At 42.2% G+C, this 16058-nt stretch overlaps 10 protein-coding genes across 10 annotated transcripts; 5 read left to right on the forward strand and 5 right to left on the reverse strand.

Annotated features, from left to right (window-relative positions):
- Positions 1-514: 514 nt before the first annotated feature.
- Positions 515-1411, reverse strand: FIG1 (Fig1p; the record flags this gene model as incomplete). Its single annotated transcript, XM_003681130.1, has 1 exon — positions 515-1411. The coding sequence occupies one exon, from the start codon at positions 1409-1411 to the stop codon at positions 515-517; it is 897 nt and encodes a 298-aa protein (XP_003681178.1).
- A 195-nt stretch (positions 1412-1606) lies between these two features.
- Positions 1607-2479, reverse strand: ATP3 (F1F0 ATP synthase subunit gamma; the record flags this gene model as incomplete). Its single annotated transcript, XM_003681131.1, has 1 exon — positions 1607-2479. One exon carries the CDS (start codon positions 2477-2479, stop codon positions 1607-1609), a length of 873 nt encoding a protein of 290 aa, XP_003681179.1.
- A 764-nt stretch (positions 2480-3243) lies between these two features.
- On the forward strand, positions 3244-5610 carry KCS1 (inositol polyphosphate kinase KCS1; the record flags this gene model as incomplete). The annotated part of the gene is made up of 1 exon (XM_003681132.1): positions 3244-5610. One exon carries the CDS (start codon positions 3244-3246, stop codon positions 5608-5610), a length of 2367 nt encoding a protein of 788 aa, XP_003681180.1.
- A 1445-nt stretch (positions 5611-7055) lies between these two features.
- Positions 7056-7340, forward strand: DAD1 (Dad1p; the record flags this gene model as incomplete). Its single annotated transcript, XM_003681133.1, has 1 exon — positions 7056-7340. One exon carries the CDS (start codon positions 7056-7058, stop codon positions 7338-7340), a length of 285 nt encoding a protein of 94 aa, XP_003681181.1.
- A 4-nt stretch (positions 7341-7344) lies between these two features.
- HED1 (Hed1p) lies at positions 7345-7851 on the reverse strand (the record flags this gene model as incomplete). Its single annotated transcript, XM_003681134.1, has 1 exon — positions 7345-7851. The coding sequence occupies one exon, from the start codon at positions 7849-7851 to the stop codon at positions 7345-7347; it is 507 nt and encodes a 168-aa protein (XP_003681182.1).
- Positions 7852-9990: 2139 nt separating this feature from the next.
- PDX3 (pyridoxamine-phosphate oxidase PDX3) lies at positions 9991-10677 on the forward strand (the record flags this gene model as incomplete). Its single annotated transcript, XM_003681135.1, has 1 exon — positions 9991-10677. The coding sequence occupies one exon, from the start codon at positions 9991-9993 to the stop codon at positions 10675-10677; it is 687 nt and encodes a 228-aa protein (XP_003681183.1).
- Positions 10678-10711: 34 nt separating this feature from the next.
- On the reverse strand, positions 10712-12490 carry RAD61 (Rad61p; the record flags this gene model as incomplete). The annotated part of the gene is made up of 1 exon (XM_003681136.1): positions 10712-12490. The coding sequence occupies one exon, from the start codon at positions 12488-12490 to the stop codon at positions 10712-10714; it is 1779 nt and encodes a 592-aa protein (XP_003681184.1).
- A 138-nt stretch (positions 12491-12628) lies between these two features.
- Positions 12629-13255, forward strand: PSF1 (DNA replication protein PSF1; the record flags this gene model as incomplete). Its single annotated transcript, XM_003681137.1, has 1 exon — positions 12629-13255. One exon carries the CDS (start codon positions 12629-12631, stop codon positions 13253-13255), a length of 627 nt encoding a protein of 208 aa, XP_003681185.1.
- A 347-nt stretch (positions 13256-13602) lies between these two features.
- On the forward strand, positions 13603-14649 carry HMT1 (protein-arginine omega-N methyltransferase HMT1; the record flags this gene model as incomplete). The annotated part of the gene is made up of 1 exon (XM_003681138.1): positions 13603-14649. One exon carries the CDS (start codon positions 13603-13605, stop codon positions 14647-14649), a length of 1047 nt encoding a protein of 348 aa, XP_003681186.1.
- A 135-nt stretch (positions 14650-14784) lies between these two features.
- RPL4A (60S ribosomal protein uL4) lies at positions 14785-15873 on the reverse strand (the record flags this gene model as incomplete). Its single annotated transcript, XM_003681139.1, has 1 exon — positions 14785-15873. The coding sequence occupies one exon, from the start codon at positions 15871-15873 to the stop codon at positions 14785-14787; it is 1089 nt and encodes a 362-aa protein (XP_003681187.1).
- Positions 15874-16058: the final 185 nt, after the last annotated feature.

Here is a 16058-nt window from a genome sequence, read left to right on the forward strand (position 1 = left end):
CGAACAAATCGTTTAAAGCGAAGAAATAGCACTCTGGTGGCTGTATAAATACTGGTGGGTTGTTGAAAATTAAGCTCTGTCACTGGCTTGGATCTTTCAATTTGATTTTAGCCTACGGTTGCTCAATTGTGAGTCTTTGAATCATTATCAGTCATGTTTTGAGCAGCCATCTTGAAGTCTTGTTGAGGCTGGTGCATTGAGTTGAAACTACTTATCTTGCTGTTTTTGGTAGAGCCACTCCTATATTTTGTACTCTATTTACTGGATTATTCAGGCGTAATAGTCAGTACGCTTTGCAAACATAGCTTGTCAGAACAAAACGTTGAATTTGAATAATTTTTTAAAAAAAAAAGACCAATACGAAACCGTAAAGAACAAATATGAGGATGGTGGCAGGATACGATTGGGGGTGCATAAGACCCTTTAATCAGAGTTTCTTTACCAATTTAATAAATAGTTATTTCAGCCCTGCGCGCCAGTTTTCCAAAATGTGACATTTGTAAAAACTACTTATTTAAGCCAAAGTGGATGAATCCGAATGATACTTATCATAGGAGTTGCTAGCCTTTATTTTATCGATTTCATCACTCAATTTCTTTCTATCTCTGAAATACAATGCCCAAATGATCAAACAGTCAAGCAGTAGGAAAGCAAATGCGCACCAAGACATCGTTGCCGCTTTCTTGCCTCTCTTAGCCTTTATGATCCCCATGCTTGCTGCTGGAGCCAGCTCTGATGTTGCATTAATTCCTACGTGGGTCCACATGGTGCCGAATCCCCAGAGTAAGGTGAGAACGGGACTCCAAGCCAGCAGTACTCGAGTCATGAATTGTTTCTTCGGAAGCTTAGGCAGCGTCACGTAAATGATTAGCAAGAACATAGCACACGATAATACCACTGTGGCCATGAGGATATAAGGATGGATGATCTCGACCGATGTCAATTGCCCCAATTGAAGAATATTGAGCTTGATAGGTACATTATTTTGAGAATTAGAACCGGAATTATTGGTAGAGGGCAAATTGAACATCTCGATTGATAAATCACTGTAAACCGTTGTATTGAACAGGTTTTTCCGTGGGTAACAAATTCTTTGTGAGTCACTATCATAATCCTTGGGCAAATTTAGCAGACATACGCCCATATAACCAGATTTAATCTCGACATTTTCCAATCCACTTAAGGAAACGTTAGAACGAACAGTCGTACTATTAAATGACGATTTAATCACTGAGTAAAAAGGAGAACTCTTTTCAAATTTGTAACTGACCAAAAAAGTAGATAGACTAGTCTCATTGTAGCAACCGATCAACAGGAAGGCGGTTAAAAACACGGCAATAACGTTAAAAGATAACGCAAAGATGCGAGGCATACGTTTAATACAAAAGCATACTGCTTTGAAAGCCAACATTTTGGTTAGAACTTTGCAGTGAGAGTCTCATCTCTCGATACAGGCCCCATAAACGGGTCCCTTTATATAGCATTTAACTTGTTTCAATAAGGTATCAACTAAGTCTCAACTGCCTGAAAAGTAAAAGAAATGTTTGGTTATATACCTAAGAATATGATAACGTTGCGTAATTTTTGAGAATGATTATCCCGAAGATCAGTCCAGAGAGGAAGCACCAGTGATGATATCGACCAATTCGTTGGTGATAACAGCTTGTCTGGTTCTGTTGTACAGAATAGAGTATCTGTTAATCATATCACCAGCGTTCTTAGAAGCGTTATCCATGGCATTTCTTCTAGCGGAGATTTCTGCTGCATAACCCTCGGCCATGGCGGTCAAGATCTTGTTAGCCAAAGTGTATTCGAACAAATCAGTGGGCACCTTTGCGTCAAGGTCAATTTCGTACTTGCTGTAACCTGGGGATTCCTTGATGGTCTCTGGGGTGAAAACAGGCTTAACCTTTGGCTCAAAAGAGATGGAGCTCACTGGATCGTTGTAGAAGATTGAGATCTTTGGGTAAGTACCTGCACCCAAAGCAAGTAGTTTATCAGCAATGGAAGCAGCTTCCAAGAAAGTTGGGGCCTCCTTACCGATACCATTCACGGCAAACTTGACATTATCGGCATGAGTTCTCAACAATTGAGCCTTGATTTTGTCACCGATGGCGACAATATCAGCAGATGGAGCTTCTTGCATATGTCTTCTCACAGCCTTGGCCAATTGGGAGTGAATAGAACCACACAAACCTTTATCAGAAGTAATTGCGATAACAAGCTCTTTTTTTTCCTCTGGTTGTTCCAAAGCCTTAGTCTCTGCGTTACGGTAAAACTGATTATCTGCGGAATCGAACACCTTGGCAGTATTTTTAGCCTTTTCAGCTTTGCTCAATCTGGTGGAGGCCACAATTTTCATTGTCTTGGTAATCTTCTCGATGTTCTTAATCGATTTGAGACGCATCTCAACTTCTTTCAAAGTAGCATATTGTCTAACGTTTTGACGAGCCACTTGGGCCCCGACTCTCGAGAACATCCTGCACAGAGATCTTGAATAATCAATTGAACCTAGTTAACCTTACTAGAATCACTTTAATTTCTTGTACAAAGGAGGTATCAACAGTCTACTGGTTACCTGCGAGTGTTGAACGGTATACTCCCAGACGGTTTCAGGCCAGTTTCAGATTTTTCACTCAAACGATTGGGTCGTCGAGTGTGAGCAGACTGAAACTGCCAAAACAACCAAATTGAAAGTGGAACTAGCGGTTGCAAGAGCATACTAAAGAGCTTTAAGACGGTCAAATCAACTGTAGATTTTTGTATCATTATAATAAGCTCGATTGCGCGTTTCAGAAGACTTAATTGCAGGGTTCGTTAACGTTTCTGAAAAATGAGCACATTGCTTAATTTAATCACATAAGAGAGTCTCCGATAGACTCATCTATTCTTGTTAGACATCCTCAATGATGATATCCTGTAAGAAGGAATTTATTCAACGTTTGAAATTTTGATGCACCTCGCGCGGTTCGAACGGGGGCCTCTCAGCCCACACGTGTTTGAAGCCACTCGTTTACTGTATGCAGTTGACACGTTTGATCGAGCAGATGAGCTTTCAGTGGTAACGAAGGCATGAGTGGTATTAGAGTTCTATATCAAAACATTGACCAAGTCTTTGTCTTGTGTTTTGTTGTGTTCAAGTCGCGGTGCTTCCTTGTTCTCTTATCAACAAGTAGGAAAAAGTGAAAATTCTTACGAACAAACCAAAACTACTTTTACGGGAAGCGAGCTATTCGATGGATCATGGATCATGAAATTGTGGAGCAACCGGATGAGTCGGTAGCGTCACTTAAGGACCTTAACGTCTCGGATCGTAAGAGACTCTCTAATGTCATTCACGGAAGAAAAGCTAGTACATATTTGCGAATCTTCAGAGATGATGATTCCATCACTGAACCAGAAACAGTCGAACGTCCTACAGAACCAAAGAGACGTAAGTCATTATCTTTATATGATACCCATTATAACTCTTCAACGTTACCTCGCAGGAAGTTTTCAAGGTCCAAGGATAACTTATCCCAAGTGCGACCAAAGAAACAGGATGATTCTCCAAATCTGAAGCCAGTGTCTTCCGCGACCTATTACCCACATAAGGCGAAGGAGAACAATGACGATGATGTTCTTGATGAAGAGATTGTACCGAAACTTTCACCTAGTCGGTCGATGGAGAGAGATGATTATTCAGAGGCGATTGAATCTGATGACGAAGATGATCAAGATACCGATTTTCCATTAGCAGTTGAGTTGCAGCCTTTTACCAACAATGTGGGGGGACATACCGCAATCTTTCGTTTCTCCAAGAGAGCAGTTTGTAAGGCTCTGGTCAATAGAGAAAACGAATGGTACGAAAATATAGAGATTAATCACAAGGAACTTCTACAGTTCATGCCCCGGTATATTGGTGTATTGAACGTAAGACAGCATTTCCACAGTAGAGACGAACCTTTGAATCAAGTTCCATCAGAGAAGAGCAAAAAGAAATCGATCGATGAACCAACGACAAATAACGTTGGGGAACCGCTAAAACAGATTCAGTCACTGCCATGTGATTCGGTTTATTTGGATTACCCACAGCAGGCACTTCCGGAAGTGGTCCTGAACGATAACAGGCATATCATACCGGAATCCTTATTGTATTTTTACCCACAGTCATCACCCAATTCCGCACCTAGTGATTCGTACCTACTCTCTTTAAACAATCGTCATTCTGTTCCATGTGATGGTGAGAACAACATCACAGGATCTACTACGGTCAATACAAAGTTGAAAGAATTGGTCTTGCAAGAAGTATTTGCTCCAGCGCATAATTGCTCGAGACCAAGACGATCAAGTAAAAAAAACCGTGCTTCGTCTCATGGCAACTCGAGGCGTAACTCCAATCAGTCATTAAAAAACCTTTCCACGCGAACTGCAAATTCACCACTTTTAAAGAAATCGACCAAGGAAAGTATATCAAATGCCATCACTAGTCCCAGTTCAGTCATGGATTTAAAGCAACTAAAGAGGAAAGAGATGGCTAGAGAAAACATTAGAAACTCCGCTCAACTATCCCCTAGCTGCAGCAACAAATCGTCACCTTTGATACACACTAATGAAGCTATTTCTCCTCTAACCTTACCTGTGGATCGCATGAATAGTGAGGACATCTTTAACATGGATGACGAAGACGATACAGATTTGAGGAGGAACCAGTTGCCTGAACCAGCTCTCAGCCCTGCGCAAGACAAGAAAAATGATGACTCGGTTTCATATGAAGAACACTCTGACAGCATTGTCTCCAAGTTCATTCTCCTGGAGGATTTGACACGAAAATTGAATAAACCATGCGCACTTGATTTAAAGATGGGTACAAGGCAGTATGGCGTAGATGCCACTCGAAAGAAACAGCTTTCTCAACGGGAGAAATGTCTCAAGACCACATCAAGGAAACTGGGTGTACGCGTTTGCGGGTTAAAGACGTGGAATGGCTCCTACTACATTACAAGGGACAAGTATTTTGGAAGAAGGGTCAAAATCGGCTGGCAATTCACAAGGGTCCTTGCCAGATTCATTTACGATGGCCAAATCATAAGCAGCATCATTAGACAGATTCCGCGACTTGTCAAACAACTGGATACGCTCGCTACAGAGATTTCAGCATTGAAGGGATATAGACTTTATGGTTCGTCATTACTTCTAATGTACGATGGAAGTAACCCTGGTAACAAGAGGTGTCGAGTGAAAGTAAACTTGATCGACTTCGCTCGTTGTGTTACCAAAGACGGATATGATCAAGCCTATCAATCGTTCCGTATACCTCCCAAGAATCCAGATAAGGAGGACCGTGGATTTCTTCGTGGGATACGTAGTTTGAAATTCTATCTCAACTCGATTTGGAACTATCTAACAGGTGATGTGCCACTTTGTAATGATGATGAAGAGCTTGAACAATTGATTGAGAGACACAGGGAAAAATTTGACAAGAATTGGGACTGGTTAGATCAATTCGATAAAGAGAAAGAGGAGGATTTCAATAACCCAAACAGCGAATTACGAACGAAATGGAGGAAATACGAGTTAATCTTCGACCTGGAACCGGTATATAACGACGATGTAGAGGTCAGTGACTAAAGAAGGGCAAGACAATTGCATTAATATTTATATGTAGATGCAGATGTCAATTATTCATCCAGGTCAAAACCGCAAGGGCATCAAGCAGGGTTGATCATCCCCTCCCCTTGACACATAAGAAGTGGAAGACTCCAATGCACGTAAAGTATTTTTTCATGGTGATCTCCGCTGCTTTGAAGTCCCTGGCAGCGAGCTATACAATTGAATATCGTGGCCGAGCTTTGATCGTTCAGCGCATATGTACTTTTTAGGCTTTCATTCTTGGCGATCTCCTCGTCAATTTCTCTCTAAGAGGCTTGGGACCCATCAGTAGTTGGTTCTTTAGGTCGTTTAGTCGCACGCATAATAGAGGAAGAGTACAGGTCGCTGTAGAATGACTTTGTTCCCTTGATAGAGTACTTTATAGCACCGTAAGCGTCTAAGCCGGTATCTTTTGATTTATACTTCCATTTGACACTTCTGCCAGGCAGGAAAGCCACACAGTAGTTAATTGGCGATGGCTGTGGATGGCTAACCACCGAGTATCACGAGTCAACTCTATTTTGTGGCTATGTTCCTCAGTGGCGGCTAAAGACATCGTATTCAGGCCTCATTTTCGAGATAGACGAAATGTTATTTGATAAGTTATGGAAATATTCTTCTTCTTGAAATGCTTCTATTTGTCTCTTGCGGACTGACGAGGTAAACTCCCATAGTAAGCTTTTGACAAGTCAAATCAATCAACACAATAGTTGAACATTACGGGAATATACAAGTGCACTTCTTAGGCTTGAAAATGCCAAGCCAGAAATAATCATTGATTACAACAAGGAAGAATTGAAGGAACAACCCAATGACAGGTCGGAATCATTTAGTAGAATTTTCGAAGCCTTAAGCAATATCTTATGAGAAAGAAGCTTAGATAACCACTGAAGAGGCCCACATTTGAAGGGGGAAGGCTGTGATAGAAGAGTTTCAGATGGAGGGCCACCGGACACATTAATACATTGTCAATGCAGCTTGGAGTAATACATGGCCAGCTGTACTGGACCCTCAGGATAACAGTTAGACAAGGTGGAGTTCGTTATGAGGAAACGGCGAGCCGGAAGGCCTGATAAGAGATGAAACATATATAGACACTCTATATGTGCTTGTTCGAACCACAGTAAAGCTATAGAAAATAGGTCATCCCCACAGCGGAACTTAAGTTGTCCAATATCTATCTACCAGCTTAGAGAGACCGTCAAAGTGTTGGCGAAACAGAGACAGCCAATGATACTGGATATGTATTGTTATTTTATTCCAACGGGATGTATTGGTCAAATTGCAGCTTGCTTCCAATTCTCATTTTTATACTGTCGCTCATCTTCTCGGATCGGGTAAGAGAGATTCATTCAAAACAAATCGACTTTAGTAGGTTTAAAAAGCTCTAGCAATCTTCTTGTGACGGTGACCGGTTGCCTATCATGGATGTTGCTGCGGATGATCAGCGGGAGAAGACGCAACTGACTTCCAGTGACAAATATTTCATCGAACAGCGAGATCTCATCGTGCAGGACATCAACAATACGATGGACTCAATTTTGAATAACCTAAACACGCTCAATATCTCGTTAGAAAATTCAATCGCAGTTGGAAAGGAGTTTGAAAGCGTTTCTGATCTGTGGAAGACTTTTTACAATGGCTTAGAGAGCAGTAACGATGCATTAATGAGTTCACAGGATAACGACCCCGAAGGATCTCAAAAATGAGCTTTCAAGCGGGCGATGAATCATGGCCTTTCCTGCGATGCAGACTAGGTACTGCAAGTCCTTTACGCGACAGACCAGCCTTATACTTCACTTTATTTGAATCCACATCATAAAGATTTTTATTCGTCTTGTAAATGAGGTCCTTTAGCGATTTATGCACTCCTTCAGGCAGTGAGACTTCATCTAGTGACGTTTCAGGTGTCTCAGGAACCCATATGCTCTCTTCGCCACCACTTTGATGATCATGGATTTCTTCGACAGACGTATCAGGAACAACCTCAACCTCTGGTGAGCTTTCTCGCTGAGGATTCGGCCGAGTTTCTGGATGGGCCTCTGTCTGATACTCTAGCTGGCTGAACTGGCTCACTTCACCCACTTCCTCGAGCTTTATCATCCCAAGGCCTACTTCGACCACTCCCACCGCACAAATAGCACTTGCGGTAGCCGCTCTCCTCACCAGAGGCCTCCTTTCCTCTTCATCTGTCACGTATGTGGTCAAGCTCCTTCGCATCAGTCAAGGGATCTTTTACGGTGGTTTGTAGTGGAGAGAGAGGCTCGGCGGCTAATTTATCTCCTTATATACATTATATAAGTCACTTTGAACGTATGAGCTAAAACATGTTCAGAATCAACTGTAATAGTTCTTTCACTTAAAGATCACTTCTACTTTATAGAACAAGTGCAAATTGACTGCTTTTGAGGGCTAGTGGCTGATGAGACCTTGGATTGACATTATTCGTGGCTCGTGGCATGGCGTGTGAGCCCGTCGGGTAAGCGAGGGGGAGCTTGCGTTGGGCGGTTTATCTTGAATAGTTGTTGTTCGGCAACCTATAGGTCGCTACGAGTACCTGGGATCAGCTGGAAACAACAAGGGCGTCGTCGAGCACTAATTTCCTAGTCATTTAGTTGGCAATTCGCTTCTAACAACCTTACACCACAACCTTTAAGGCAAAATTACAATGTGTCTCTGTAAGACTGAGAGCCTTTTGTCCAGCCGTTTAACTTCATTGATGGGCTCCAAGAGGTGGCATTCTTTGGGTTTGAGTCGCGTTTGCGTACAGGAGAAATACACTTCTCAGAGAGAATGCTCGATTCATGGATGACCCCGGCAAAAATGCCCGCCTCTATCGCTCATGAGACACACGTTCCTACATGTGTTACGAAGTGAATCGGGTCTGTGCTCGATGGCCTGGACGGAGGAGCTTGGTATCGGAACACTCAACGGTTTCTTTTTAGTGAGCATTTCCCTCCCATCAAAAGGGCAAAACTCATTTACCGATGGAATTACAGGCTTGCCACGATGATACGGGACTGTAAAATTCGAGAAAGAGGATACTGGTCCAAACGAAGAGATTTTTGTGTCTCTCGAGAAGAGATATCAGACGTTTAATCGGCGGTCTGATGTCAATGCCCTACCAAATCTGCATCCTACTTTGTAATTTTCAAGATGTAGAGCTAACTACCCTAGAATTATTACTTTAGGGTAGTGGTTCGCATGTTCCTCTCGAGTTGATTTAGTCAAGGACTTTACATTTTTTGGAAATTTTACCATCTGCATAAGCAAGTGGACTTTTATGCCTACAAGGCCCAGTAGTTATCAAATTGCGTTGGCATGATTAACGCATCAATTCTGTTGGCTCCTGTTCTTGCTCACCGCGTAGATTCTTTTCACATTGTTCTGATTCGTTTTTTTTACTGGTTCTCGTTGTTTTACGTAACAAATCTTTCCTTTGATGGCGGATGGTGAGTCTTCCACTTCAACTGTGATATGCAAGACTCCGTAGTTCAAAGTTAGCCGACTACCAACCTGTCATATGTGTCTGGCTTGGTGCTATGGCATTCAGTATGCTGATAGGTTTACTTTAAATATTCATTATTGGTTCAAAGCTGTGGGTTTACCACCGTCGCTGTGTCGGCAACTGCTTTCTGCGGTTCCTTCTCATCATATTCTTCATTGATACAAGAGATCATCTTCAATTTCACCGACCTTGGCATTCCTGATACCGGGTAGTGGGAAGCATATTGAGTTGTCGAGGAGAGTTCCAAAACCTACACATATCCTCCTAGTCAGTCCGGTAATCGCTCTTCAAGCAGCATGCGTTTACAACAGCAGGACATGTGAACTTTGCCACCGTTATTTGAATTGTATGGACTCCATCTTAAAGTCGAACTAGCCAATTGGTCAAACAGAGGCTTCCTGTATGAAACCTCCGCGGCCGATCACTTCGATCTAACACTCACAGATGAGTTCCAAGTAGTAAGGTAAGAGAGCGATTGGACAGCATAGATAACCAAAACTCCAACTAGTGACGTGTAACTATAGCTCTCAATTTTAACTTCAGTGATGGTCTCCATGCTATGATTACCTTCATTAATGAGGGCTACAGGGTAAGATTAACAATGCTCATACGCGATTTCGATAGCGGTCTCATAAAAACTACTCATCGTACTGGGATCTTACCTTTTGACCAGAGTTCTCACACATCTTCCTTGTCAGTCACCATATTTTCTAGACGATATTAATGAGTCAACATCACGAGGTTTCTTGCTGCAAGTTCATCAACTTTAATAGTCAAGGAGAAGTTCAAACGTGAAGTAATTCAGATTCACTTGGTACATAGAAGCAGCCGTTAGACATTCGCTTAACAATATGGCTGACGACGCTGAAAGAACACAGACTCCTATCATTTTCGCTCCAGAAACTTATCAATACGACAAGTTTTCATTGAACGACTCACAGTTGACTAAGGATCCAATTGAACAATTTACAAAATGGTTTGAAGAAGCCAAAGCTGACAAATCCGAAACTTTGCCAGAAGCTATTAATTTCTCTTCAGCTGAATTACCAAGCGGGAGAGTCTCCTCGAGAGTGCTGCTGTTCAAGGAGCTAGATCATCGTGGATTTACCATCTACTCCAATTGGGGTACTTCCAAAAAGGCTAACGACATCAATTCCAACCCTCATGCTGCGATCACCTTCTTCTGGAAGGATTTGCAAAGACAGGTGAGGATTGAAGGTTTCACGGAGCACGTTAACCGTACAACTTCGGAGCGTTACTTCAAGACTAGACCTCGTGGTTCCAAAATAGGTGCCTGGTCATCTCCCCAATCCCACGTTATCCAAAGTAGAGAAGAGCTTGACGAATTGACCAAGCAAAACGAAAAAAGATTTCAAGATATCCAAGACATTCCTTGTCCTGATTACTGGGGTGGTCTAAGAGTTGTTCCTCTCGAAATTGAGTTTTGGCAAGGCAGACCAAGTCGTTTGCATGACCGTTTCTCTTATAGAAGAAAGACCGAGCATGACTCATGGGAATTGGTCAGATTAGCTCCATGATTGGGCGTCTTCAACCGCATTATATGACATTTTTTTATAGAAGGTAATTCAATGCAGTAGTGACCTTTATGCGAATAGATTCGTTACAATTTTTGGCCTCACTATCGAATGGTTTCAAAATTTTGGTTAGTAAATTCTTCTCATCCCGTGGTAGGAGCACTCCTGAACGATGAAGCAAGTGAGTAAGAGCCAAAGAAAGCATGAAAACCATAAATTCGGTGTTGCCAGTATTCATATTCTTGTATAGCATATCTCGTGCGAGCTCTAGTCGGGATGCATCGATTTGCCAATCGCATGCATCGACTAGGTTTAAGATGAGCCCCAGATGCAATATGACCATGTCTAAGTTGTCGCTCTTCTCAGCGCGAACATTATCAAGAACAAAATCTAACGAACAGTTCATTATTTTTGTCTTGTCATCCTTAGAGGCCTGTGTAATTATCTTGTGCTCATTGGAGAGTAAAATCAATGACTTAATCAAAAATTCGTCATTGCACTCCTGGGGCAGAGCAGCCACCAAATTGCTCAATAAAGAGCTGCCTTGTGTGAAATCTTGCAAAATAGTGGTATCTTGCGTAAGGATACAGTCAGCCAGTGGATGAAGTAAGACTCTCAATTGCGGGTTTTTATTTTCCTCAATCAAACGAATAACACGTCTGGAAATATCCTCCGATTTCAGTATATTACGATACTTGAGGCATAGTTCAAGTGCATATACCTGACCTGTGGTATGATCTGTCCTTTTCAGAAAATCAATGAAATTCAACCGTGTCATCTTGCTATGCAAAGCGGACTTTGGTGGCACTTTATCAGCTGAGAGTAATGCTACAATCAGCTTTTCAGACAGGAATGGTAAACTTTCCTGCGGGAGGTCGATTTTGGCCAGCAAAAATGCCTGCAACATGGTTGTGACTGGATGATCCAAGGCCTTCTTGGCGAGAGACCAGCTACAAACATCAATCGCACAATGCTTATCGACATACAGGAGGAAATCTTCGTCTTGTTTCAAGGTCAAAGCTAAATTGAGCAGCCTAGAAGTAAAGGAATCAGTATCGAGCTTAGAGGGCGATTTCTCCGTCAGAAACCCCAAATCGTCCTGATATTTCAATGACTCTCCCATGTTCTTCAACTCATTGTAGTGATGAGTAGATCCGTCTGCACTACTTGGATCTTCTTCAGATATCTCAGTTGTATCTTCCTTCTCCTCGCCTTCTTCAATCGCATTTTCTTCTTCTTCTTTGTTATACAGCATAGTTCGAGAACGATCGTACATTACTCTTCCTCTTACTTTAGATTTGCTCTCCTGGACTGATTTTCTCAATTCTCTCTCGAGTGTTTCTTGTAAGTCGTCTTCTCCATTAGCTGGTTGTAGTGACGACAAGAAAGCATTTAGATCAGAAACTGTTCTGTCAATTGGAATACTGGGGAATCCAGTTGCTGGTATATCGCAAACTTCAGAATTATTTCGTCTATAGTTCGTTCTCCTCTTCTTGGTATTCGTATTACTGTCTAAGAAATCAAATGCCTTGAACTTATCTTCGTTATGAGTTCCTTGAACGCTTGACGGTACACTTGAAATGCTAAATTGGTCCTCTGAGTCACAGCTGAGTTTGGATGTTTCCACAGTGGTATCGTTCGACAATGCCAGCTCGTCTTGACCACCTGATGTCGAGTCTGTTACCTCTGTTGCACAATCGCGTTGATCATCTTCTTGTTTCCCATCTTCTGTGTCGCTCAATTCCACTTCTGAATCGTTAGGTTGACTGAACTGACATACAAGTGAGCTGCTGCGTTTTCCGTAGACTTTAACCATGGGCTCGCTCGCTATCGCATTTTCATGTTTCAAAGCTAGTCAATTGTGAAGCCTTTGAATCTTGACGCGTTATTGAATTAACTTCAACATCCATCACCATCAGAATACAAGTGAAAAATAGCTTTAAACTGTCCATAGATGTACGGAGACTTGGCCGATAAGCTAGTGCTTGAAGCTAAGAGAACGAAGCATTTACATAGTCGAAGTAGCAATGGCTATAAGCTTCCCATGTATCATGAAGAGCTCATCCAAGGTATCCTGAAAGAAGTGGGCCAACTGAAGAAGAACACAGAATTCCTCAAGGAACAGCAGTCAATAGGGAGCTTGGACGACAGAGTATCCAAATGTCAATACTTCGTCACTTTGCTGTGTATGGAGCGTAATAAGCGTTGTCTACTAGCTTACCAGAAGATGAGAGCTGACATCCTCGACAGATTTGCATGGGAAAACAATGGGTTAGACCTTCTCAACGAGCTTAAGGGATCAGAACAAGTGGCGAGTGATTTATCACACGATGAACAAGAATATCTGAAAGACTACCTGGACCTGCTGACCGATTTGAAGAGTAGTGAGCTGGCAGATATCGATCTATCAGGAAGCTTAACACCTCCAAGCGACGTCTTTATCGACGTCAGAGTGCTAAAAGATGCGGGAGAGATTCAGACAGAGTACGGAGTTTTCAACCTGATCAAGGATTCACAATTCTTTGTTAGACACTCTGACGTCGAACGACTGATCCAGCAGGGATATTTACAGAAGATCTGATTAGTACTGGAGTGTACCGCCCCAGTCTCAGCCATTGAACTTTTCATTCCCGAGAGATCATCTAAAAAGACAAGAAAGAGTCACCAATTGAACACTGCGATGCTCAGGTCACTCAAGTGAATGAAATTGGCTCATCTAGTAGAAGAACAGGGGCCTACTGATCTTGAACTTGAGCATCAACTCTTTACGTTCGAAACACGTGATTTTTCACTGTCGCGATGAGCTTCGAAAATTTTCAAACTAAAACTGGTTTAGCCTTCAAAGTTAACTGCTTTTCAATTTCGTTTGATTTGTTGATATAATTACCATTGTTTGTTCAATTGACTAGTTTATTTTGATAACTGGCAATGAGTAAGACTAATACTGAAGAATCAGCCACGGCCAAGGCTGATCTGACCCACAGTGAGCAACATTATTTTGATTCGTATGACCACTATGGTATCCACGAAGAGATGTTGCAAGATTCTGTGCGTACCTTGTCCTACAGGAATGCCATTGTGCAAAACAAACACCTTTTTAAGGATAAGATCGTTTTAGATGTTGGCTGCGGTACCGGTATTTTGTCGATGTTTGCCGCAAAGAACGGTGCCAAGCACGTCATTGGTGTCGATATGTCCAGTATCATTGAGATGGCTCGTAAGATTGTCGATATCAATGGGTTTTCCGATAAGATTACTTTGCTACGTGGTAAATTGGAAGACGTTGAATTGCCATTTCCAAAGGTCGATATCATCGTGTCCGAATGGATGGGTTACTTTTTACTGTACGAGTCTATGTTGGATACCGTCCTGTACGCTCGTGATCGTTATTTAGTTGAAGGTGGTCTAATCTTTCCCGACAAGTGCTCAATTCATATCGCCGGTTTGGAAGATGCTCATTATAAGGACGAAAAACTAAACTACTGGCATGATGTCTATGGGTTCGATTACTCTCCATTTATTCCTCTAGTCATGGAAGAACCTATTGTGGACACCGTTCAAAGTAATGTAGTCAACACGACTAGATGTCAATTGATCGAGTTCGATCTAAATACCGTGAAATTATCTGATCTTTCGTTTAAGGCCAAATTTCAAGTTCAAGCTAAGAGACAGGATTGGATTAATGGGTTGATCGCCTGGTTCGATTGCGTTTTCCCAGCACCAGAAGGTAGAACACCAGTCGGATTTTCAACGGGTGCTCACTCGCCATACACTCACTGGAAACAAACTGTTTTCTATTTGAAGGACAATTTAGAGTGTGAGACTGGCGATATCTTGGAAGGTGAGATCACTTGTGCTCCTAACAAGAACCACAACAGAGATTTAGATGTTAAAATCAATTATAGTTTCAGAGCCAAGGGTGTTGACGCCAACCGTAGAAGAAGAATTGGTGAAAACCGTTACGTGATGCATTAAATAACGTCTCTTTTAGTTACTGTACATTACTTTCATTCAAATTCACATTTTTGTATCAATAATAAAATGAAAGAAGGATAAAACTTGATGTTTATTTAAGAGATCAATTATAAATTGTTACTTAAAACATGAAGTTTAATCGTGCTTCAAAGTCTCGGAGAAGACTTGAGATGGCTTGTTAGAAGCCTTCTCAGCCTTCTTGGAACCCAACTTTTCAGCAGCGAAGACCTTGGCGTAAGGGTTCAATCTTAGCAAGACTTGCTTGTTCTTCAATGGGTTCTTCTTCAAAACGTGAGTACGCTTGACGGTAGCTTGGCCAGCTGGTCTAACGATGGATTGAATGTCAGAGGAGTTGATGATTCTGGTGACATCTGGGTTGGTGATGATGCTTTGTGGCAAAGAGTAGTTGGACTTGGAAGAAGCAACAGTCTCGGAACCCCAGACCTTGTCCAAGCTAGCGAAAGCAGACTCAGTCCAGATAACGAATCTACCCAAGTGAGCACCTGGAGCCAATTGCAACAAGTTCAAGGAAGCAACGTTAGCGGTTTCGACACCTGGAACGTTTCTGAAAGCCTTAACGATACCGTTGTCCTCAGAGTAGACGACCAATGGACCTCTTCTTTGAGTAAATCTTCTGTTTCTGTACTTACCCTTACCGGCTCTCAACTTCTTGGACTTTAGAACCTTGACCAATTCAGCTTGAGCACCGACAGCCTTCAAAGCAGCAACAGCTTCCTTAGTCTTCTTGACAGACTCCAAATCGTTGGAGACAACCAATGGGATCTCTGGAATCTTTTCGACTCTGTGACCTCTAGCCAAGACCAAAGAAGCGACAGCGGAAGCAGCAATAGCAGAAGCAGTAGCATAACGCTTTTCGTTGTGGTTAACCTTGACGTTCCACTTTCTCCATGTCTTGGTTGGAGCAAACATACGACCACCACGACACATGTTACCGAAGGCAGCTTGACCAGATCTGTGGGTACCACCACCACCAACTCTTGGAATACGGGCGACAGCACGACCAGTACCCCAGGATTCAGCAGAAGTTTGGTGACCAGCCTTCTCAGAGACAGCGTAAGCTTGTCTCTTGTTCTTGTTCACAGAAGTGAAGACAGAGTGAACAATGTCAGCACGAATTGGAGCGTGGAAGACAGCTGGCAAAGGCACGGAGCTAGAGGTAGCTTCACCGGTTAGAGATTGAACGGTAACTTGTGGACGAGACATTATAATATGTTTGTTCCTGTAGAGATGGGTTCTTTGAAGTGAATGTTGATCAAGAATAATTGAAAAATTTTTCAATGAGCTTTATATGCTTTGAAATTTTTCAGTGCGTCGGTCTGGAAAAAAAAAATTAGGGCACCATCGAATAAAAAATAAATACAAAATGAACTATCTACATCTATGAGTAT

Source organism: Torulaspora delbrueckii, chromosome 4, assembly GCF_000243375.1.
Source record: "Torulaspora delbrueckii CBS 1146 chromosome 4, complete genome".
Taxonomy (NCBI): domain Eukaryota; kingdom Fungi; phylum Ascomycota; class Saccharomycetes; order Saccharomycetales; family Saccharomycetaceae; genus Torulaspora; species Torulaspora delbrueckii.